The 24,102-nt window shown below is 34.9% G+C and overlaps 1 protein-coding gene across 3 annotated transcripts in view; it reads left to right on the forward strand.

The window, feature by feature from the left end:
• Nucleotides 1-19,119, forward strand: part of LOC112529278 — a 25,921-nt gene extending 6,802 nt beyond the window's left edge. Inside the window, exons 4-11 of one of the 3 annotated variants that reach the window (XM_025140484.1) lie at nucleotides 3,941-3,987; nucleotides 4,605-4,662; nucleotides 8,172-8,285; nucleotides 8,501-8,617; nucleotides 16,695-16,820; nucleotides 17,028-17,245; nucleotides 17,589-17,796; nucleotides 18,878-19,119. In XM_025140484.1, the coding sequence (XP_024996252.1) occupies nucleotides 3,941-3,987; nucleotides 4,605-4,662; nucleotides 8,172-8,285; nucleotides 8,501-8,617; nucleotides 16,695-16,820; nucleotides 17,028-17,245; nucleotides 17,589-17,795 (887 nt within the window). In that variant the 3' untranslated portion in view covers nucleotide 17,796; nucleotides 18,878-19,119. The remainder of the gene's footprint in view (nucleotides 1-3,940; nucleotides 3,988-4,604; nucleotides 4,663-8,171; nucleotides 8,286-8,500; nucleotides 8,618-16,694; nucleotides 16,821-17,027; nucleotides 17,246-17,588; nucleotides 17,797-18,877) is intronic. The other 2 variants (XM_025140485.1, XM_025140486.1) reach the window with 2 other exon arrangements.
• The last annotated feature ends 4,983 nt before the right edge of the window (nucleotides 19,120-24,102 follow it).

A 24,102-nucleotide genomic window follows, 5' to 3' on the forward strand; every position in this document is an offset into this window, starting at 1 on the left:
ACCCAGACCCCGGTTTAATCCCCTTGTCCCCATATCTGATTCCGACAGGTTCGGGAGGATGGAATCCCCGGCGGGTTTGGGTTAGTAAAAAGACAATAAAAAACATCGTATTTTAAAATAAAAATTACAATGGATCATCACTAAATTACTTAGCAATATTGAAAATCATATATATTTCTTATATAATTATAAAGATTTATAAATATATACATATATATACATAGGGGATTAATCATTCGAGAACTCGAAAAATTGAGAGATCCGTGAAATCTATTCTAGTCCACTCATTTTGGCTTAATTAATTTGATTTATTAATCGAACATAAAAGGTTAATTTAGTAATGTAATTATTAATGACAACTAATCAAACCATTTTTAGGAAAATCTATTATATATATATATATCACTTTCTCCACACCTAAATTGTAACCACCCCTTTTTTTCTCACCTCTCCCATCCATTTCATTTTCATCCAAACCATCTAACTATCAAGTTATGTGCACAACGTGAACAAACTAAAACAATAAGATTTCAAATAATTAAATACATAAATCACAATGTGAACACACTAAAACAATAAGGTTTCAAATAATGAACATACTGAAATTACATTGTGAACCCACTAAAACGATAAGATCTATATTGTTTGGTGTATTTGCACATTAAGATACTATCGCATTGTGAACCATGTGCATCACAAATTCACAATGTGCACACCAACTAAGTGTATACATAGTGTGAATGTTATTATCACATTGTGCACACATGACACACAATGGTGTATTGTTATGGTGCACGTTATATGAGGATGATTTATTTTTCAGTGGAAAGATCATAGATAGGGGGGAGAGAGAGAATTACTAAGTATCTAAAATTTTCCTTATTTAAATTATTTAGTCAAATTATTAAAAATACAACGTTTCTTTATTAACCTTTAATTAAATATAATTTGTGGACTAGAATGTACCTCACGGATGTCACGAATTAGAAGGATCTCAAATGAAGGTTGCCCTATGCATATACATATATTTAACAAAATAAAAGTTTAATCGGGTTCGGATTAGGGACGAGTAGTGTCATTCTCGACCCTGACCCTGACCTCGACCCCACTTCATGTATGAAAATAAATCCCCGTCCCCGCCCCATTACCCACCAAAAGCGGGGAATCTCCGCCCCATTAGGGTTGGGTACCCGTCCCCATGGGTAAAATTTCTCTCTCTAGATGAGAGTCATGAACATGATGAATGTAAGCATCTTAATTTTCTGGACGAGTTGTGAACGGAGGGGCTAACAGAAGCAACATACTAAGAGGGATGATACCATCTAAAACCGAAGTGGGCATCCTAATTATCATTTGTTGTGAGAATTGTGTCATCCAAAAACCAGTGAAGGGTATTGCTATAAATCAATACAGACAGCCCAAGTACATGTTAGTCTTGCGTTCAACCCCATTCTATTATAGAGCATGTGTACATGGCGATGCATATAGGATAATTTGCTGGTATAATGGTATTGACTTAGGTGTAAAATATTGTTTTGCTCGAATCCACAAAATGTTTATTGGATAATAAGCACAAAATCCATGAAAAATGCGCTAAAGTAGACAGATTAGTTGGCACTCCTAATGAGGATAGGACATGCAAGTATGCTTTCCCACTTGCAAGAGTTGCAAGAAAGTTTGTACGGATTGAAATTCCTGTCTTAGCTTCTTCAGTGAAGACCTTTGATACTAGGCTACTAGCATCACTAAATTAGTTCACTTGGCTTGGTGAAGCATTCAGCCAATATGTTGTAGTCAGCTGGTCCATTCCCAGCTCTTGAAGAGTATTGAGCAAGAAGGAATGCCATAAAGTTTTGTCACCATTTGGCATATATATGATAGTTTTGGATGAAGTAGGGACATATAGGAAAAAGGTTAACAGTTAATCAGGAGCAATATTATTGAACTGTACATCACTACGGGGAGTTGATTGTAAACAAAATATATCCGTTGTCAAGGAAGATGGCCATGCAGTTTCATTATGTAAACGATATACTTGAATATGTTGAAGTAGCATAAGAGTGGATTGCACCTCTGATATGAAAGAAGTCCTTTGGAGATGGAAAGCTCCTCAATAAAATGCTCCCAGAAGGCACTCTTGGCTCGTGAAAATAGGGCTGGTAGGAGAGTTTTGGGGATGACTTGGGAAACAATAAATGTCACAGTGGTTATGATAAATTCATGATTATGGACATCTTGAATAGGGAATTACTAAAGATCCCTTGAAGATAGGCAATATGACAAATTTGGCCCTTAACTTCCCGAATCTTTGAAAACTTCCCCTTGGCACAATGTTTCTTGAATTCTTTTAAGTTTGGAAATTTTCATTAATTTCTGACATTTACCAAATGGCCCCTGCACTTTCTGAAATTTTAATGCAGTCACTGAACTTTATGATAGTTACAATATAGTCCATTAGGATTTCTGAGAATTGCAAAATAGACCATGCGGTCTATGAATTTGTAGTCTGGCCTGAACTTTCTGAAATTTGACATGTTGCCCTTGAAAATTTAGAATTTTGTAACAGTGCCTTCAGAGTTTCGTGCAAGTCATCAGATTTTATACACACTACATGGCAAATACTTCGTTGATCAGATGAACAGTTGGCGGGGCATAGTTGATGGTTGGCACAGAGGTGATGAACTGGAATATGTCTCCATAGCAGAGGGACTGCTATGAAATTAGAGGCTACAACTACCTTAGAGCAGTAGATATTTTGTTGGAGGCAAATTTAGAAGGCACTAGGGTTTTGGATATTAAAGCTTATTATCTAATACCAATGAAAATTTTAGGGTTTGAATTAATTGGTTATTATGTGGGAGAACCCTCTATAAATAGAGTATCAGAAAACAGGGACGGAGCCAGAAAATTTATCTAGAGGGTGCCTACAAAAAATGAAAGAAAATTCACGATTTCAAGGTTGAGAAAACCCTATTAAGTATATATGTTTTTTAATTAAAAGCATGAGTGACCTAAACAACATAACTATGCATATATTTATACAAACTAACACAAGGTGTGTGTAGATAAACATATAACTAAGAAAAGCCCTTTGAAAATACATGAAATTTTATTGTTAAAGAATTTGTATATTCAATGAAGTAGCGTGTTTAGTTTAGAACCTTTAGAAAACTAGGCATTTAAGATGGAAGTAAAAGAAGAATTTGAAATGAATAAACAAAGTTTTAAGTGGGTAATTGAGATTTTGGACTACATCAAATTTTATTTTTGAAGTTAGAGGGGGTGCCAATGCCACTTCTGGCACCCGCCCATGCCTGAAAAGATGGGATTGTGCACCAAGAATAAGACATAAAACCATAGATAGTAAACTAATTGAAAACAATAAAAACCAAGGAAACCTGATATCTAGAATCTCTTGTTATTTGTTAGTTAAACCTTTGAGATGACACCCAAGATAGCAATGCTAACGGGGAACAATGTTAACTAAGAAAACATGTTATCAAGAATCTCTTGTTGGTTGGACCATTAAGATGATCACAAGGCTTCATATAGCCAGGTTCATTCAGCTTAACAATGCAGTGATTATTTCTTTATAGGATAATAAAGGATGAGAAAGGTGTCCCCTTGTACCAAAAAAAGATCAGTGACTCCCATCTGTTTTCTCACTCGTGCTTAAAGCACTGAACTAAAGTAGACCCATAAAAAAGTCATTGTATTTTATCTTGTTGATAAGTGCGGCGAAAATTGCAACACTTTCTTATCTTGGAAAGAGGGATGCTATGCAACCCTAACATTTAGAGTGCAACTAACATTACCCTCATTTTACTATTGGTATGCAATAGGCTGGGTTCTACTATTATTTCTTCTGGGGGATCTTATGTTAAACTTCAATATGTTTGTATACTAACTTCTGTTTTACGGTTATGATTTTCCGATGCAGATATGCATGTATTTGGTTTGAGGCCTATGATGGATCCTTTAATATTGGTGAGGCTTCAAACAAGTTTGCTTTTGCTTTATGCTCTTTTTGAGAATTATCTTGGTATTCTTTTCTTGTTTTGCTTCAAGCACCTCCCTGTACCTTCCCTCACAAGGTAGAAGACAAGTAAATATAAAATAATTTTTCTTCTCTTTTGTATGGCAAATATCCACACACCTACTTAACACTCTTTGATATCTCCAAAGGCTTGAAACAACCTCATGGTTGGTAGGATTAAAATGATATATTGAGTGCCATTATTTGGGATCTGGCTGACTGGCTGTAACACTCCTTTTCTAGCTGTTATTGTGATAGGGCCAAAGGCCTCCTGGTAAGAATTTATCTTCTTGTTCAACAAATGCAATGATTCTTGCCATGGAATTTGTCTTATGACAAAATCATGGATGCCTAATGAAACTTCAAAGCTTTCATCTGAATAGGAGGTGATTAGGATAGCATGACCATCTAAAAGTATTTTCACTCAGAAAAGTTCGACATATAGGCTGACATTCAAACTGGAGTATTGTTCTTCTGTGTTGTTTCAAATGCATGATGCCTTCTGTTGTTTTGTCTTCATTTACATTGCTGATGCATTTCATATTGATTCTCAACTCTCAACATGCAGGTTTGTTGCAATTCTTGCAAAAAACCTGTGAAGGCTAGTCAATATGCAACTCATGCAGGTAACATTATCTTTCTAGTTTTTTATGGTCGTTCTTGATCTCTGTATGGTTGTATTGTGGTTATGATTATATATGTTAGATTGGAGGATGAAAAATGAAAACTAATTTATATTACAACTTTATTTGACAATGATGGAACCTGACATCAGGATTCTCATGTACTTTGCATCCTTATTGACATGATTAAATTTTTCAGTCAAACTACATATAGCAAGAAAACATAGAATGAAAATCGTTCCCCAATACAATTAGTTGGCTCTACTATTCCGTTACTTTGTTACCTATGAGTAATGACCTTCACATTTTTTTGGAAGGTGGAACCTCTGAAAAATGTTATTAATCACATAAAGGATTTTACAAACTATTGGTGGACCTCCCACCAACATATCCTCTCAATCTACTAGGATATATCCCAAGATCAATGTGGATGGCACTAGTCAAACCAAATAATTGGAAGTGGTTGGAACACCCTCCATACCACATAACTACTAGCCAAAACAAAATCAAGCAAATACCATGGTAATGACTCAACCCTCTATACTCTATAAATCTTGAGCCCGATCCATTCTTCCACTGGCCAATCTTCAATCTATAACACTTATTCATGCTGAATCCAACGGTCAACTTTCATCATTACCGATGTGAACGAGGGGAGTAGCAATCTGATTTCCAGAAGATTCCATACCACAACAATGTGAGCCTTATTTGTTGTTGATGGCTGACATTTGAGGCCCAAAAAGTCTCAACCTTATCACATTATAAATCATATGGAACACCTAATCAACAGACCTTGAAGCCGATTTGAAGAGCTTGTGGTTTCTCTCATGCCATATATAGTAAACCACGCCTCAAGAACCAGGCACCTAAGGACGCTGCAGATAGACTTACGGTTTGGCATTTTGGATACAACATATGATGTCATCTCACTCCTCTGACACATCCTCCATGTTCAGGAATATCTTCATCTTGCTTCAATATGTTTCTGAAAAAGAACACTTGGGGGTGAGAATCAAGCTGTGAGGAAAACAATGGGCATACCATAATGGTATTGTTGTTTCCAAGCTCTAATTTTTTCTGTTCGTAGCCTTCCTTCTATAGCAAGCCACGGAATAAATGCATGTCGGGGTATGCATTGATTATCCCAACTTATCCCATACCATGGGACCTTAACACCCTCTGATCTGACATTTTGCTGAAGTTCCCCAACCAAAAAAGGAACTAAGTGGCCTTGGTTGTTCTGTTGCTGAATCTAGTCTACTTTATCTCCTAAGGGGGTGTTTGGTTAAGAGAATGGAATTTGATGGAATTGGAATCCATCAAAGAAATTTGACTTTGAACAAATTGGAATGAAATTTGATGGAATTTGACCATGCGTTTGGTTGGTAGGAATTGGAATGAAATCTCTCAGAATAATTGGAACAACCGTCTTTGTTTGGACTACCCCACCAATCGCCCTGCCTACACCCTACCAACCACCATGTCACAACTGTCGTCGTCACAACTATCACCCCGCCCCACCCCTACCTAAACCCTGCCCCACCCCTGCTCTATAGTTGGGGTTGTTGGGGGCAGGCAGGGTGGGGCTAGAGTGGGGCAGTGGGTGGTATCTATGATGACTACAATGGTAGGATGGTGGTTGGTTGTGTGTTGGAGTAGGGTAAGGTGGGGCGGGGCGGGACAGTAGGGGGGGACGGTAGGGGTGGGTAGAGGTAGGTGGCAAGGTGGTAGCTTTGACGATGATAGTGATGTGATAGTGGTTGGGTGGCTGGGGCCTGGGAGTGGGTGGGTATGACGACACTAGTAGTGGCATGGTGGGTTGAGGTAGGGTGGGTGCAGGTGAGTGGCGGTTGTGAAGACGACAATAGTGGTTAGGCATGGAAATAGGGCGGAGACCTCAATCCCCGTCCCCATCCCCGATTACTTACTCTATCCCTGTCTCCATCCCCATCCCCATCCCCAATAGGGAACGGGTATACCCAACGGGGAAACGGGGATTTTTTTTTTCCGTTTATGTAAGTTATTTTAAATTAAATATGTGAGAGACCATACATGTTTAAATCTCAAACATTTTCAATAAACCTAAAACCAAAATGAATTTAATTTAATACAAAAAGACCACAACATCATATAAGAAATAACCTAAAACCAAAAAAAAATTCAATTTAATCCAAAAAACTTAAAGTCACATGTACCAAAAGATATTGAGTAATATAAAACCATATCGATTAATATCCGAAACTTATCGAGTAATTGTATTTTAACTTGATATCCAAAATATTACATATTAACATCCAAAAAATAACAATTTTAGATTATAAACCTAGTTAGGAAATTATGAATTACTGCTTTAGTTGAAATAAATAATATACATACATATGTATATATACATATATAAATATAAATAAAAATATAAATTATTAAGTAATATATATAACGGGTACGGTGTGGGGCAGGGAGTACGATAACCGTCCCCGTCCCCATCCCCGGTTTAGCGGGGAATCCCCTGGTGGACTGGGTCCCTCGACCATTTTTTTGAGCTTGTCTGAAACTCCAATGATCTCCAGTTGCAGAAATTCGTTCCACTTCTTGATGACCATGATAGATTATAACTTAATCATGTATACCATAATAGTTTGGGATAAAATGCTCATTGTTGCATGTATACCCATAAATATACTGTAAGCATTGTAGTTGTATGCAATTTGCAAATTCACCACATTGTCTGTAAATCAAGTGATAACCATCATGTTCACTGGCAACTTATGGGCATTTTGTGCTTGTTTAATGTTCGCTATACTCTTACTACCAGGTACTGGCTCATAGCATTCCCTCTTCTCTTAGCTATTTGTACCTCATCATGCTACCATCAAGTATCCTTAATCTGATGTCTACTTGATTTACTTTCGCCAACCACCCCCTTGCTATCCTCCAAATGCATATTGCTATATTTTCCCACATCCCACCAAGGCTCTCATTAACCATTCGTTAATACTTGGATCATCTCCTTTTAGCATCCACCGCCTAGGTGTTTACCACCCTTACTTCGTCTACATCATGCTTAAACTGGATGTCTGCCACTACAAGCATTTACTGCATCATTACATTCTTCCTGCATCATTATATCCTTCCATGTATCACTGCCAAAATCTATATATGACACCCAATCCCTCTCCTGTTGAAGAGAAAGTAGATCTGGCTAGAGTTTTGACCACTTGTAGAGTTCAGTAGGTGAGAGTCATTTTCTGTAGAGGAAGTATCTACAACCATCGTATTGTAAGCTGATAGATAATACTCCTCAAAGCCTCTACCATCTCAATCATTATGATCACCTCTTACAAATGATTCTTGCTAATCTTTTTTTCCAGACTATTTCTGTAGATCATGGATGTACATAGAATGAGTTTCCATTTAGCCACTAATATGGATTTGTCTTTTTGTTTTAAGCTACTCAGCGAGCTGCCGTTGAAAATGAATTTATCAATTTAATATTTTTCCTTCTATTTTTACAGATATTTGCAAGTCATTAAGTTCAGTAGTAGACAATACAACAGAGGTTGATGTTGTTGGTGGGCAAAAGAAACCTCCAAGGAAGGAGAGGAAGAAGTTACAAATTTGTATTTCTAGTATCCTTTTAATATGTACCGTGAAGACAAACTTAAGCCCTTGCTTCTTTTGCTACTATTTGTCATCATATTTATTTCTACAGTACACTTTTTCATTTGTTTCTGAAAGTTGAATCCTGCAAGTTTTTTTAAAGGTGTCAGGAATGTGAGGTCCTCTTTAGCTGTGTTGTGTCTTACCTGTATGACATGCTTGTTGAGCTTAACATCAAGGTAAGCACAAGTTCCATCAGTTGGTAAGCCTGAAAGGTCTGCACTTTCTAATACTGCTGCTTCAAATTCTAATCTGGATGAACAAACCCTAAAGGCAACTTCATTTCCCATACAAGTGAAAGGTATAATCCTTATTTTCCAAGTTCCATTTCTTTCTTTTTTTTTCTTCTAAATTTTGCTCTTGTTTCATCTGTTCTGTTCAGTATTGGTGATCTCTCTTTGGTGCACATCTTTTTAATCTCACAGACTCGCACATTGCTTGTGGTTGTGGTCATTGTGATGCAGTGAAATGAAAATGTACTTTATTTGCAGTGACAGGAATAATTCTCATAGAAGTCCAATCGATAGGTTATAGCTAGATATACATCAGTAGGAACCGTAAAGTTACTAAAAGTAGTAAGTCAAAGAAACTAATTCTTCAATCATATCAAAACTTCGCAAACAAGTTTGTATTTATGTGGCTGGATGTATTACCCTTTGTGTTATGAGTTTGAGATGATCAAATACGTTGACAACAAGCTCCAATCACTACTCCAATATAAGGTCGAAGTCAAACAGCAGAAGAGTCAACAATTTCATGACCAGTTTGAACTACATATCGGTTCTAATGTGGAATGATTAACTAGATCCTCAATGTATTAACAATGATAAAGCAATAATCTTTAAACATAATGAAGCAAAGAGAATAGAGACAACACCGAGATTTATGTGGAAACCCGAAACAGGAGAAAACCACGGGTTGAGGACACCACTGATAGAGAAGTCCACTAGTTAATGATGAAGTTTTCAATAATTAAGAGGAGAAACAATGCAGAAATCACAGATTTCTTGGGCTAGTTCATCAATGGAGTTTGGGAGAATATTAAAACAATATATGAAGAAGATAACTAACAAATTAACCCTAATAAAACCCGCTTCATTACACATCTGCATGAGAGTTGTCTTCAACTCGCAGGATTCAGGCAACGCGACTTCAGGTTGCATTCTGTGATTTGTCCAAGTAGCAACTTTTGTACTGCAAGTATCTCCGTTTAGTTCAATCAACTCGCCAAAAAAAGTTGTATGATCTAGAAAATCAGATTCGCTGTCATATTTAACAATCTCCATCTTGACTCCAAATCCATATAAAAGTATACTCCAAGAACAAGCTCCATAAACATTATTATCATCACACCAGCAAAAACATTGACATCTAATAAACATTCAGTTTAAGACCTAACCTCCCTCCACCTAGCCTTTCACGGGCTTGAACCATGAACACAGACCAAGTTTGAAAACATTCCAAACCTGGCAATAGTTCCAACCTTTGTCATCATTTCTGTCAGCAAAAATGTTAGGAGTTGAGATTTTTCTCACCTTGGCAATAACTTCACGCACAAGATGATGCCACACATCAATGTGATTTCTGCACTCATAAAACATCCAATCATATGCTAAGTAAATAGCACTCTTATTATCAATTTATTGCTGAAAACAAAATCCAAAACCATATCTTCATACAGTTCACAAGACAAACCCTTGAACCACATCAATAGCACTCTAGTGTTCAATTTATCATAAAAACAAAATCCACCACCATATCATCACAAATGTCAACTGAACAAACCTTTGATGAGACCTCGCCTCCTTGAATGCCTCTTAGACCTAGATAAAATAACCTAGGTTGTAAGACGCCCTTCCAACTCGAACTGATAGCACATGAGCCAACTGTAAACACATAACCCATGAGAGAACGACGCTAATTTGAATCACCCCCGTAATGTGAGTCAACATAACTAACGACCCTGTCTTCAGACACCCCAAAGTGCAAACATGTATCTTAAAAGTTCATTGTATTTTCTCTCTGCCTTTTTCTATTTTGAAAAGACACCAAGGTTATATGAGTTGATTTCAAAAATTCTGAAAGTGCCTAATCCTCATATCCTAAATATGTCAAGATGTTTGACCTTAACACTATTCTTTATATCTCCTTAATCAAACTAAATTTAAGATTAAATAATTAAGCATATATGAATGTTTATTTTTCAGAATATCTAATAATTTTCCCATTGTTAGACTTGGATACATTGTATCTAGACATTTACATTTTAGTAGATTGAAATTTTGCTAGTATTGCTAGAAATATCTTGAATCAATCAATTTTACCCAATTTTTTGTGCATGTATTGAAGGTGTGGCACAAGAATTCTGACATAAAATTGCCTTTGCTTAAACTTGTAAGATTCTTCATGTCTTTTACTTCTCTACTTTCTGTTTACATGATGGACCTTGAAGTTAGAAACAATGGGAATATGCTAGTTTCCTTCTAAATAGTTGCAGGATATTTATTTATTATTGATTTGTATGAGATATGAAGACTTGTATAATATAAGAAGAGTAGCCAGTAGTTTCATGTTTTGTAGGATTAGTTGCTGATTGTGGGGGCTAGAATATTTGACCATCTTCTTTATATATTAGGCTGTAAATTACTTTCAATAACAAGAAGAAAAATTCTGAATTTTTCCATGGTATGAGAACTAAAACCATAGTTTTCTTTTCTGTTTCTGTTCTGCCACCTTCCTCATCATTATTTTCAAATCCATAACTTCTTACTATGGTTCCGAATCCCCCACTTCTGAAATCACCTCCAATCTTGCACCCACACTCATGGTAACTCCAAAGTTGGGTTTCTTCTCCTCAACTTGTGAACAACCACGAACTTCATCGGGTAGAATCCTACTAAGAGGTCCACTAGAGATCAGAAATTTACTCATACGTTAAGAGCATCTCCAATGCAAGCTTACCTTTTACTATTTGGAAAACCTTTTTAAATGGGCTGGTTGCATTGGAAAAGATGGTTGAACAAAGACTTGGTCTACAATAAGCGCTTGAAGTTTTAGCTTTTCCAAATTTATTTTCATCTTGTCCCCTTCTCTCAATCTACTTTCATTTCAAACCTTTATTACTTTTTGATTAATAATTTATTGAATATTCAAAATAATAGTATTTTTTTACAAAAAAGCTCTCTTCGACTTGAGACTATTAAAATGACACCAACATTGAATAGTTAAAAACATAAACATACCCCGAATAAGAGTTCACAAATTTTGGATACAATGAATTGTTGGTGATTTTAGTTAAATCATCGGTCTATATTGTGTAATTGGATCCACAACATAATATGGGGTTGTTAGTTAAACTCTAACATGGGCTAGGAGGTGTGGATTGTGGAATGCACACTCGTATCAGCTAGCTAGAATGCTGAATCAGTAGATGGCGCCATATGCGGGGGTCAAGGGAGTGTGCCCCCTAGCGGGGTCCAAGGGGCAGCGCCCCTGGCGGTGGTCCTGCCGGTGGTTATTAAAGGTTATTCATCAGTGTTTGTAGACACTGATGATTTAGGTGGTTATTAGTATGTTCAACTAGCAGATGGATGCTTCAGCGCCCAACTTGCTGATATTTTGCCACTGAGGTTCAGCTAGTAGATGGATGCTTCAGCATTCAGCTAGTTGATGGTTTGCCACTAATGCTAAGCTAGCTGATGATGCTTCAACTATCAAAATGGATGTTACAGACCAAAGGGTCTTTGACCTAGCGGTATCATAGTCTCTGGCCTCCTAGGAGGTCAAGGGTTCAAACCTCATGAGGGTGTGTGGGTTTATTTGTTGCATTTACCGTATATAAATATTAGATACTTAAAAAAAATGGATGTTGCAGCTTTCAACTAGCTAATGATGCTTTTCAACTTTCGGAAAGGAAATGGATCCCGTTTGTAACTGCCTTTTTTGTAACCGCCTACTACTTATTTCCAACAATCATTTCCATTTAATAGGGTGTTATTCTCGCATTTAATACAGGAACAGCTATGATTCTCTAGGTGTAAAAGGTAATGATTTCTGCCAAATTGTTGCGAAGATTTGAGATTATCCTCGCTCTTGGGCGATCTTATATTTTATCCAAGTTCTCTATTTACTGTCTTCTAACTATACTCACGAATTCCTCCAACATGAATTGACGATTGACACAATGTATTTATGATTGTTCTTTAGTAGAGGGGGCTTTATAGAACAGTTCAAATAGATGAGGATAAATGCTAAATATTAATTGTTAAAAAGCTTTCAGGAAGGTTTTTGCATTGGAGTAGATTTTTAGAGATTGGTTTTTGTTAGCGGAAAGCTGATGTGGAAAATGGAAGTCTTTGTATGACTAGACCATTGTGGATGCTCTAATATGAAGGTTACACAATATTACCACATACTCACATGTTGGCTACAATTAGATATGTATGAGAGGTATCCTTGGAAGATTCTTCATAAATTTTCCTTTCTTAAACTTGTAAGATGTTTCATGTCTTCTATTTCTCTACTTTTCCGTTTTCACGATGGACCTTGAAATTGGAGATAGTGGAAATATGCTAATTTCCTTCAAAATAGTTATAGGAGATTTGTTTATTTTAATTGTTGATTTGTATAAGATACGAAGGATTGTATAAGTTAGGAAGACTAGCCGGTAGTTTCATGTTTTGTAGGATTTAGTGACATTTGGGGATCCTCACACATTAAGAAGATCAATAATGGGGGTTGGTTCCTCACATTCATTGATGATCATACAAGAACTACATGTATCTATCTTGAAAAAGATTTTTGTAATTCTGTTTTAGGGGCTTAGCTCACCAAACATGGCATAGTTCACATCAGTTCTTGTGTAGGCACACCTCAACAAAACAGTGTGGTCAAGAAAAAGAACCATCACATCCTCAAAGTGCCACAAAGGATTTTATTCCAAAATAATGTTCCAAAATTGTTCTGGGGAAAAAAGCAGGAAGCCTTCTTGGATGGAGTGGTTGAGTGGCTCGTATTGGCAAAGTTAAAGGCTGTTGGGTCTTCCCTTTCGTTTTTTGTCTTTTTGTTTTTTATCTTGGGCCTTTGTAGTGGGTTGTTTGGTCTTTTGTCTTTTGTAGCGGGTTGTTTGGTATTTCTTGTCGTTCTTCTCCTTGCAGAATTTGGCTCCTTTGTTTCGTTTTTGTAATTTCTGGTTTCTCTTTCCTGTAATAAAATTATTGCCTTTCACAAAAAAAAAATGTTCTGGGGAAAAGTTCTTGCCACATGTCATCAATCGCATGCAAGTCGAATCTTACTATTTAACATGCCTTGACAGGTTCTCATAAAAACTCATCCTCAATGGCTGAATTTTCCAATCTGTCTGATTGGCGGCACTTTTTTCAACTTGACCTCATATATTAGAAAATGTTTGTTTCTTGCTTATTCTTCTCATGAAATGGTTACAAGTGTTGTTCCCCTTTCTCTTGAAAATCTACAAAGTTATGGATGTAACGTTCTTTGAGAATCAAGCCTACTTTTCTGAATCTAACATTCAGGGGAAGAAATCTGAATTATATCCGGTTTCGGACTTCCTTCACCTTGGCAAATCAACCGGCCTTTGTTCTCATTCATCAGTCACTAAATAGTCCTCCAGAACCAAACAATGTCATCCAGCTGGACCCATCATCATGTAACTCGAATCTACATGTTGTCATCCATCGTGATCCATCATCAGCTGATCTAAACCTGCAACTTGAAAATCCAAGTACCAAGTTTTGTGTTTACAGGAGACAAAGTGGCCAAATAAAAGAATTTTAGCGGTTTAACACACCCAATCACAATAACAGATTTTCAGCGAGGTATTTTTCAAAGGTACGGATTCTGCTCAAGCTCACATTGTCGATGACTTACATTTGCCTATAGTTTACGTAAAGGTGTTCGTGGGTGTACTAATCTTCCAAGCCAAAAGTATGTTGCATATGGAATGTTGTCTACAACATATAGATCTTTTATCACCAACTTGAATAAGGTTAAAATACAACCATTTATTCAAGAGGCTCATGCTATAAGAGTCTGGAAGAAAGTAATAGAAGATGAGATACGAATCTCAGAAGACAACAAGACATGGTTTTTGACCTCACTACTAAAAAGGAAGATCTCAGTTGGGTACAAATGGATCTTCACAGTCTGATACAATGCAGATGGGAGCATTAATAGATTCAAAGCTAGACTCGGTGCTAAAGGATTCACCCAGTTGTACATAATTGGCTATCAAGAGACATTCGAACTTGTGGCCAAATTGAACATGTCCGTGTACTGCTTTCACTCATAGTTAATAAGGATTGTCCCCTGTTCCAACTTGATGTCAAGAATGCATCCCTTGATGGAGTCTAGAAGAGGAAGTCCACGTGTTCATCCCTCTTGGGATGGAAACTAAGGCAAACTAGGACATGGTATACAAACTGTTGGAATCTATTTATCGACTCAACAGTCTCCACCGGCATGGTTTGACATGTTTGCGGAAACTTTGACAATCAATGGGTATTTACAATGTCAAATCGATAATACTCTTTTTGTCAAGCATGAAAAAGGAGGAAAATTTGTAATCCTTATGGTCTATGTAGATGACATCATTTTCATCGGCAATGATTCTTTGGAAATCAACACTTCAAAGAAACTCCTACCTATGGAATTTGAAATCAAAGATCTGGGTGAGTTAAGATATTTTCCGAGTATGGAAGTGGCTAGATCAGAGAAAGGCATAGTAATCTCTCTGTACAAGTATATCCTGGATTTGTCAAAACAAACTGACACACTTGGTTGTAAACCTGTGGAGACACCTATGGAATCGACAAACAACTAAAACACAAGAGAAGAAAGCATCCCCACCATTAAAGGGAGATATCTACGCTTGATTGGAAAGCTCATTTATCTTGCATGCTCGTCAGGACATACCTACTCAATGAGTATGATCAACCAACACATGAACAATCCTTGTGATGAACGCTTATGTGATGTTAAGAGAATCTTAAGGTACCTTAAGATGACTCCTGGACTTGGACTAATCTTTATGAAAATGTGAAAACCATGGAATTTTGATCTATACAGATGCAAATTGAGCAACTACATAAACAAATAGAAGATCGATCGGTTACAGATTATTGCTGTTATGTTTGGGGCAATCTTATCACATGGAAGAGCAAGAAACAAGTGCCGTTTCTTGTAGCAGTGATGGAACCGAGTATAGAGCATTGACTCTTGGCATTTGTGAAGGAATGTGGCTGCCAACGACTTCTGAAGGAATTAAGAGAAGAAGTTCAGCCTTATGTGACGATGTTTATGGATACTTGAGCTACAATCAGCATAGATAATCTATTGTCATTTCATCCCTTAGGAGGTCGACACCAGAATCATCAAACTGAATTATGTTTCTTCCAAATGCAAATTGTGGATATCCTCACCAAAGCTCTTCCTATAAGCAGTTTTTACGATTTCAGGTCCAGGCTTGGCTTGTATAACATTTACAACCAAGCTTGAGGGGGAGCTTGGAACTATGCTAGTTTCCTTGTAACTTTTTCTTTTTACCATCAAATTATTAAAACATTTTGTTATATGCATTAAAAACAACAAAATATAAAAATGAAGATATACTGTGTTTTACAAGGTAAAAAAAGTCATGCTTTTTACTTATGTCGCATGTTTTTTCATAATCAAAACGTCATCAGTTATCTTTGGCTTTAGGACGAGAAAGTTGAGTTGCACTAAAATCCTCACTCTTCATGTGTCAACAATCTCTCGTACTACTCATCTGGGCGCAATTATTGAGATACTGAGGTAGCTCAAAGGAGCTCTAGGTGATGTTTGACATCCTGATCGGGCACCAACTGTGTTACAAGTTGTTTAGACGCTTGTTACATGGGATGCCCATATAACAGGAGGTCCATGGCAAGGTATTCTGTACTTGTTGGCAGTAATCTATATCCTAGAAGAGCAATAAACAGAATGTTGCTGCCTTTGAGGAGTTGAATCTGAAAACTGTGCATGGCACATGCAATTTTTGTTTGATTTGGTTTATGTCGTTTCATATGAGTGGTGCTTCCACATTTGGTTCTCCGACAAATCCAGTGTGAAATGAGGCAAATGCACATCTCCAAGAATCAAATTTAATGAGCAAGCCAATCACATTGTACCAGATTTCAGTTTTGTTTGTGATGAGGTTGTTTTATACTTGTGAACCTTTTTCCATGGAGCCAGTTTGTGCATCATGAAGATTAAGTTGTGAAAATCTTTGACCGTTTGAAGCCCCTTTGTAGTGGCCAATGTGTAGCAACTTTGTATATGCTGTTCAGTGTCGGCCAATGTTAAAAACATGGTGAATGTATTCATTTCCTCATTTGCAGCAAATTCTTATTGTTCAGGCAGAGATTTCACCAACGAATCACAGGCAAGAAGCTTAAAGATCTTTGATAGTGTCACCAGCCTTCAAAAACCTAGGAAACTCGAGGACCACCATTTACAGACCAAAGGTAATTCACCCACTTATTTTTACTGTTGATCTGCACTAAAAACAACTATTTCATGCTTCTTGTAACAATGATCTTAAGCAGGCATGATTTGCTCAATAAAGAACCTCCAATCTTTTGAGGAATTTTTTTTTGAAAATGTATGTTTTTTGATGTTTTACTGTTTAATGTACTAAACTAATGTATGTGATTACAATGATGGTCGAGCAGGAATGTCGACTGTTCCAGCTCCGCTTGCAACCAAGATTTTCTATTCACAAAGAACTCAGCGTCTCAGGTCCGCGATAAGCCATATGTACTACAGATCATCTACACAACATGATCAAGGGTTAAGCAATATGCAATTTTCAGACAGCAATAAGATGACACCATGGACATCGGCGCACAGTTATTCTTATCCTGAGAAAATTGATGGCCAGCATGAAAAGGTTTGTAACAAATGTTCCTTTTCCATTGTAGAAATTCTTTTTTATCTTTTCATGTTTCTATAATAATACAAATTGTTAGTATGCACCGTTACATTTTAAAATATTGAATTACCCTTCTTTATTGGAGCACTTGCAAAGAATTGCCCATGAGTCTTCAATCACACAATAGTAGATTTTGGATGGAGTTTGTTCTTATGGATTATATTAAAGCTATTGTTGATCATATTTTACTGATTGTGTGTATTAAACATGCCTTCTTGATGTGTCTTTCTTTATATAACAATTTTAATGCAATAAAGTTTTTCTAGTTATGCTATTTAGCTGAATATTTTGCTGAAAGCAGCTAGGTAACCAAGTCCCATGTATGGTGGAAAATCGTGATCCAGTTCCTGCAAAAAGTTCAGAAGCTATTTCGGACGAATCCAGAACGATCCTGCCTAAGAAGTTGTCAGATCATTTCCATATGAATAATGCCTTAGGACCTCAAAGAAGGATGGGGAATTTAGCAAGCGATTTTCTACAAAATCCTTGTCCTTTTGGTGAAAACTAAGGTAATTTTCCTAATTTTTATGTAGCTTCATTTGGTTTATTATACTTCAAATAATTGGAATCTAAATATGTGCAAAGCTACCAGCCATTAGCTGCTTATCACAAATAATAACTATGTGACGATGTCTTCTTGTGACAACATGGTCTATGATGCACTCCTACTGATAATCAGTAACGAAACAGAACAAATTTTCATGGTAGTCAGATGATTGCATATGAATTTCTATCGTCAATCAAATGATTAAGAGGTTCCAACACTGGAGAAGTTGTGGTCTCTCCCCCTTTCCAGTGTTTACGAATCAGATACCTCTTTCCTACTAGCCTTTCACCTATTTAACAGCTTGCTACTTCACCTTTTTACTCCTTTGTGACAGAAGACCCAAAAATCACTAACCTCCCTCATAAAACTAAAGTAATTAGCAATAAAATAAATAAATAGATGTGGAAGCATCACGAAGATCAGTGTTAGAGTCCGACCTATATTAAATATGATGTGCTGTCGAACTTATTTTCTTAGAGTTGTCTGTTTTGATAATCTTTAAACTCAATTCCATCCCCAAGTACTTAGGTTTCCATGATTTTTAATTTCGAATGCCTGGGACGAGAGATCCTTGAGACGAGGAATTTCACTGGGTTCACTTGTAGTGAGAACAATATCATCAACATAGACAACAAGGATGGTTATTCTCTGATTCGAGGTATGGTTGACAAGTAGAGAACGGGTCAACGCACGAGGAGATTGTTTGAGGCCATAAAAGGGGACTTTGGAGTTCCTTGCCCTGATTTGCTTTGGTGGAAAAAACCAGAGGGATTCATGAAGACTTATTCCTCTAGATCTCCCTCCCTTGAGGAAGGCGTTTTTGACATCTAGTTGATGCAAGGGACAATCCATATTTACAACCATCAATGATAGAACTCTGATAGCATTTAGTTTTAAAACTTGTTGGTCGTAAGACTGCAAATCTTTTCAGATAGGAATAGTCATTCTTCTGTTTAGATAAGACATTTTTAAATCCATATGCTCTTGATATTCATTTTGAAATTCAGCCATTGTGTTTAACCTGTGGCTTTACGTTGTTGCAGGACAGCCGCTAGGACGATGATGCAGCAACGGCGCCTGTTGTACAGCAACCAAGAGATTTTTTGGTAGCCAAGGTGATTATTTTATCAGATGAAAACTTTTGAAGCATGTTTATTAGTTGTACGGTGATTCTAGGTAAAGTATCGAAACCGAAGAATGTTTATTTAGGACGTAGGTTTGTGAAGACGATGTCTTGTTACATAACAAATTTTTTGGGTCATAAAAAATCACACGTTTCGTTGCTTGTGAAGATGCAATGCAAATTGCAATCCAAAATTTTGGTAGCTTGAGAAAATAAGCGATCAAGTTGATCTGAGTTACAGCATCCTGCCAAGAATAGTAAATAACAAAGTGAAATGGAAAAATTGAAAATAGTAAGTGAAGAGAAGAGAAGAACAAAAAGAAAATGAAACGAAAAGAAGTTCAAAAACGAATTTTTAGATACATTTAGCGACGTTTACTAAATACTTATCCGGTAAATGCTTACCGGTAAAATTTAACACTACTATTTACTTACCGGGTAAGATTTTAGTCCATCAAAAGGACATCGCATGTAACAATTTACACGGTAAGCACTTATCGTGGTAAGAGTCGTCGCTCTTACTTACCGGGTAAGACTTTTGGTCCTTGTCTCGCTCTTACCGGGTAAGATTCTTGGTCCATATCATATTCATCCGTTGAGGTAATTTGACTTGGTCCACGCTTATCCGGATAAGCTTTTGGTAAACAAGCCCCTTGGTAACTTGTATATTCATGGATTTGTTAAAGTATCGATCATGATATGAAAATAGGCAAATAAATTATAAATTAAGGATATATAAATGTTTTATTCTTTTAACTTTATTATTTTTACTGAAATCCAACCTCAACTGTGTGTTTAGTACACTTGATAGGGACATGACAAAACATGATAGAGATCTTTGTCCCATGTTTGACATGAATTTTATATGGAACAGATAGTAACATAGTGAAACAAAGTGCAATAGGCATGTTCCACCCCTACCCCATGGAACAGGGTAGAACATATTTGTATTTTACCAATATAACCTCAAAATAAAACTTAATTTTCTTTCAAAATATCAAATATATCTCTTTTTTACATTTTATTCATTCTTTAAATTTTATTTATTGTATTTTATGTTTCTTAAATTTTTATTTTACTGTCCTCAAAATATTATTTTTATATGATTTCTATATTTTTATTAATTTATGTAATTTATTATATATTAATAATAAAAAATAGTGTAGAAAAGAGATAAAAATAAAACTAGAAAACTATATAAACTTTTTATTTAGTGTCATTTTAATTGTTTTGACGAAAACTTCAAATGATATATTTTGTTATGAAAAATAATTATTCTAATTATAATTTAATAAATTACATAAATTAATTAAAATAAACAATTCATCAGAGGTAAATTTGTCATTTTATTTGTTCTGTTCTGTCCAGTTTGATCTTACCAAACGTTGAACAATTATTATATTATATTATGTCTTGTCTTGTCTTGTCTTGTCTTGTCTTGATACCAAATACATCCTAAATGTATCTTTAGGATATAAAAAGAAAGTGGCTTAGATGAAGATTCAATGGCAAAATTTAAATTATTGGTATTTATATTCTTACAAAATGCAAAATTAAAAAAGTAATAGAATAAAATATAATAGATGATCCAGAACAGATCCACGTCAGAAATAGAATTTTACATGGCGGTTGTTGAGTTGAATGACGTGGATGCATGGGTGACCCGTAAACAGAAACGTGAAGATGACGGCGGGATCTATTTTTATTGTAAAATTATTAGAAATTGAATCTTATCCATTGACTAAGTAATGCATGACTCAATCTTGGCCGTTTAAAATACCAACAATTTAAAATTATTAAAAAAATCACAATTTTTTATAATAATATAAACGTTTCATAAATACAATACAACCCACCCACCGACCTTCTTAATACGTTAGACTCTCATCTCATCACAAACAAAGTCTCAATATTTATTATTTTTTGAAAATATAAAAAATTCCATAAGAGTTTATAGTTTGTTTTCAAGAAAATTCCAAAACAAAACACACTTTAATGTCACTGAATATTAAAATGCAAATTTCTCAAACTTAAATATAAAAAAGAATATATATATATAAATAATAATGAAAGTGAGTTTTAGGCCACACTAACTAATTCATGGTGAAAGGCCCCATGTATATAAGAGACACCACATTCACCACCACCACCAATTATTTGCTCACATGATTCCCGTGACACACACACATATATATATAGTTAGATTCACGTGAGACCAAAGATTTTTCATGAGACCCGTAAGAACAATTTATGTTCATTGATCAACTTTATAAGTTAATAATCTAATGGTCTAAATTGCACGATGACAATTTTATAATTATTGAGAAGTCTCGTGACGTTTATTAATGTTTAGATTTTCAAATTGTAGATCTAATCCAATGGTTGAGAATTGGTCTTACGGGTCTCACGAAAAATCATTGGTCTCACATGATCCCAAGTCTATATATATATATATATACATACATACATGTAAAGATGGAATCAAATGAAAACCGTCTAATTCTTAGAAACCATATAAACTAATTTCGATCAATAGGAAAATTCTTTTTTTTTTCTTAATTAAATTTAATCATTAAAGGTAGATTTGTTATTTACATTATTTTCTATTAAATATAGAAGTTATTAATAAATCTTAATTAAGATAACATAATAAAAGAAATTTTATAAATGGTAACATTTAAATGTTCATTTAAATTAGAATTTTAATAAATGAATATTGTTATTTGGTTTCTCGGTTTATTAGTGGTAATAATATGAAAATAAAAATATATTATATTCATTAATCCACGAAATCAGTAACAGATCCAAACAAAGATTCATGAACCGGTAAAAATATAATCAGCTGTGAAATAGATTCAAGTTAGATTTGTTCATGAAAACATTCATTGAAGAGCTTGTTTTATGAAACGTATGCAGATTAGTTCGTGAAAACGTTCATTGATGAGCTTGTTTTATGAAACTTTTGGGGATGAACTGGTTGTGTAATATAATATTCTTGCATAATCTTGTTTTCTTATCAACAATATTTGATGAAATTGTTTCATTTTTTTTTTTTTTTGATGATTTATTGCACTTAATGGTTAACAAAACATATAATGGTAAATGCATTGACTCTATGAAACGTGTTCGTATTGGAAGAAATTGGCTGATGAAATGGATGCATGAAGAAAGTGAAACCATTTCGTAATTGATAAGAAAATATTGTGTAATTAGCGAACAGTGAAGCAATTTCATTATTACGACAGAGAAACAATTTCATAATTGTTAAGAACATATTATTTAATTAGCAAAGAGTGAAACCATTTCATAATTATGAAACGGATCCATCTACCGAAAACTTGAAAATGACAAATGTTTCATCTAGCATTACGTTGATTTGTGCATTGATGAAATAGTGAAACCATTTCGTTCATGAAATGTAGTAGTAAATTTTTTTTATTCAAAAGGTTTCATTTTGTTAAATTGATTATAGTGTGTTTTATTTTTATTGTTGATCTATTTTAATGATGAACGTTATTTTTTTTATAATATTTGAACATAAAATTAATATATTATTTTACAAATGATTTTGTTTTATTAATATTACTAATACTAAAGTTAACATTTTGCACTTTTTGGGATTATAAAATAAATTTTTTTTATTTCCTAATATAACCTAAACTAATCTTGATCATTTTTCAAGAAAATGAATGGATGAGATTGGTTTACATGGTTTACACAAATGAAGGCAGTTTTCATTTGATCGATCCCCTCTCTCTCTCTCTTTCTATATATATATATATATATAGAGAGAGAGAGAGAGAGAGAGAGAGAGCCCGCGTTTGGTTCAAATGTTAACCAATATTATTGTGTTAACTTTGTTAACCAAGCTCAACCAATGAAAATCCATCTTTTATCTAGGTTCATATCCATCTTACAATTTAATGCCAAGGGTAAATATATAATTTTAGTTTGTATATAACTCCCATATCATTAATTAGGAGTTATAAAATCAAAAAAATGTCATAATTGTTGTTGATTTACTATTGATCTTGTTTTTCTATAATACTGATTTATCTATCTATAATGTTCTTGAATTTGTGATTGTTAAAGGAGACCCGATAGTAAAGTTTTCGATATCATTCAAGCTAATATGGATAAACCCATTGGAAAACAACTCGACAACAATGAGAATGTTAAAATGATTTACAATGACAATCGGACTTCAAGTTCCGGAAGTGAAGATAATAATCAAAGCGTTTGTATTGATAATGGATTAATATGTTATTGTATTCGTTTTAATCGAAATTATGTTGATTATGACGTTTTTGTGTTTTTTATAGTTCATATTGTGTTGGTAGTTTTTTCTTTAATTATTATTACGAGCCCAATTCTCGTCAACTTAATTTGTTATGCAATCCAATTCTGATAACCATTTTGCTTCATCAGCTGCTTTTGATGTTTGACCTGTCATAGACTGCAACTAGTGTTCATATATGTTCTAATAGGGACATGAATCAAGACATCTAATATTGAATTTATAATTTTTGTTAATTTATATTGATCTTGTTTTTTTTATATAATATTGATTTTTCTATCTATAATGTTTTTGAATTTGAGATTGGTAGAAGAGACCCGGTAGTAAAGTTTTCGGTATCGTTCAAGCTATTATGGATAAACCCATTGTTCATAATGAATGAACTATTGTTCACAAGTATTCATATTATGTTCATATGTACACTAGCTGCATATCTCAACATTGGCTCGCTCCTGAATGTGTTTATAACGAATGAACTATTATTCACAAGTTGTTCATATTGTATTCATATGCACACTAGCTGCATATCTCAACAATGGTTCGCTCCTGAATGTGTTTATAATGAATGAACTATTGTTCACAAGTGTTCATATTGTGTTTATATATACACTAGCTGCATATCTCAACATTGGTTCGCTCTTGAATGTGTTCATAATGAAAGAACTATTGTTCACAAGCTGTTCATATTGTGTTCATACCTGTTTTTTTTTAATTTCATTTCGTGTAGCAATTATTCTTATTATGTTCATATTATGTTTATAAATGCTATGCAGTCCAAGTTCATATATATGTCAATTTTTGTTCGTATTAGACACAATGGTTCATACATACATATATATATATATATA

The sequence above is a fragment of the Cynara cardunculus genome (genome assembly GCF_001531365.2).
Source record: "Cynara cardunculus var. scolymus isolate 2C chromosome LG 16, CcrdV1, whole genome shotgun sequence".
Taxonomy (NCBI): domain Eukaryota; kingdom Viridiplantae; phylum Streptophyta; class Magnoliopsida; order Asterales; family Asteraceae; genus Cynara; species Cynara cardunculus.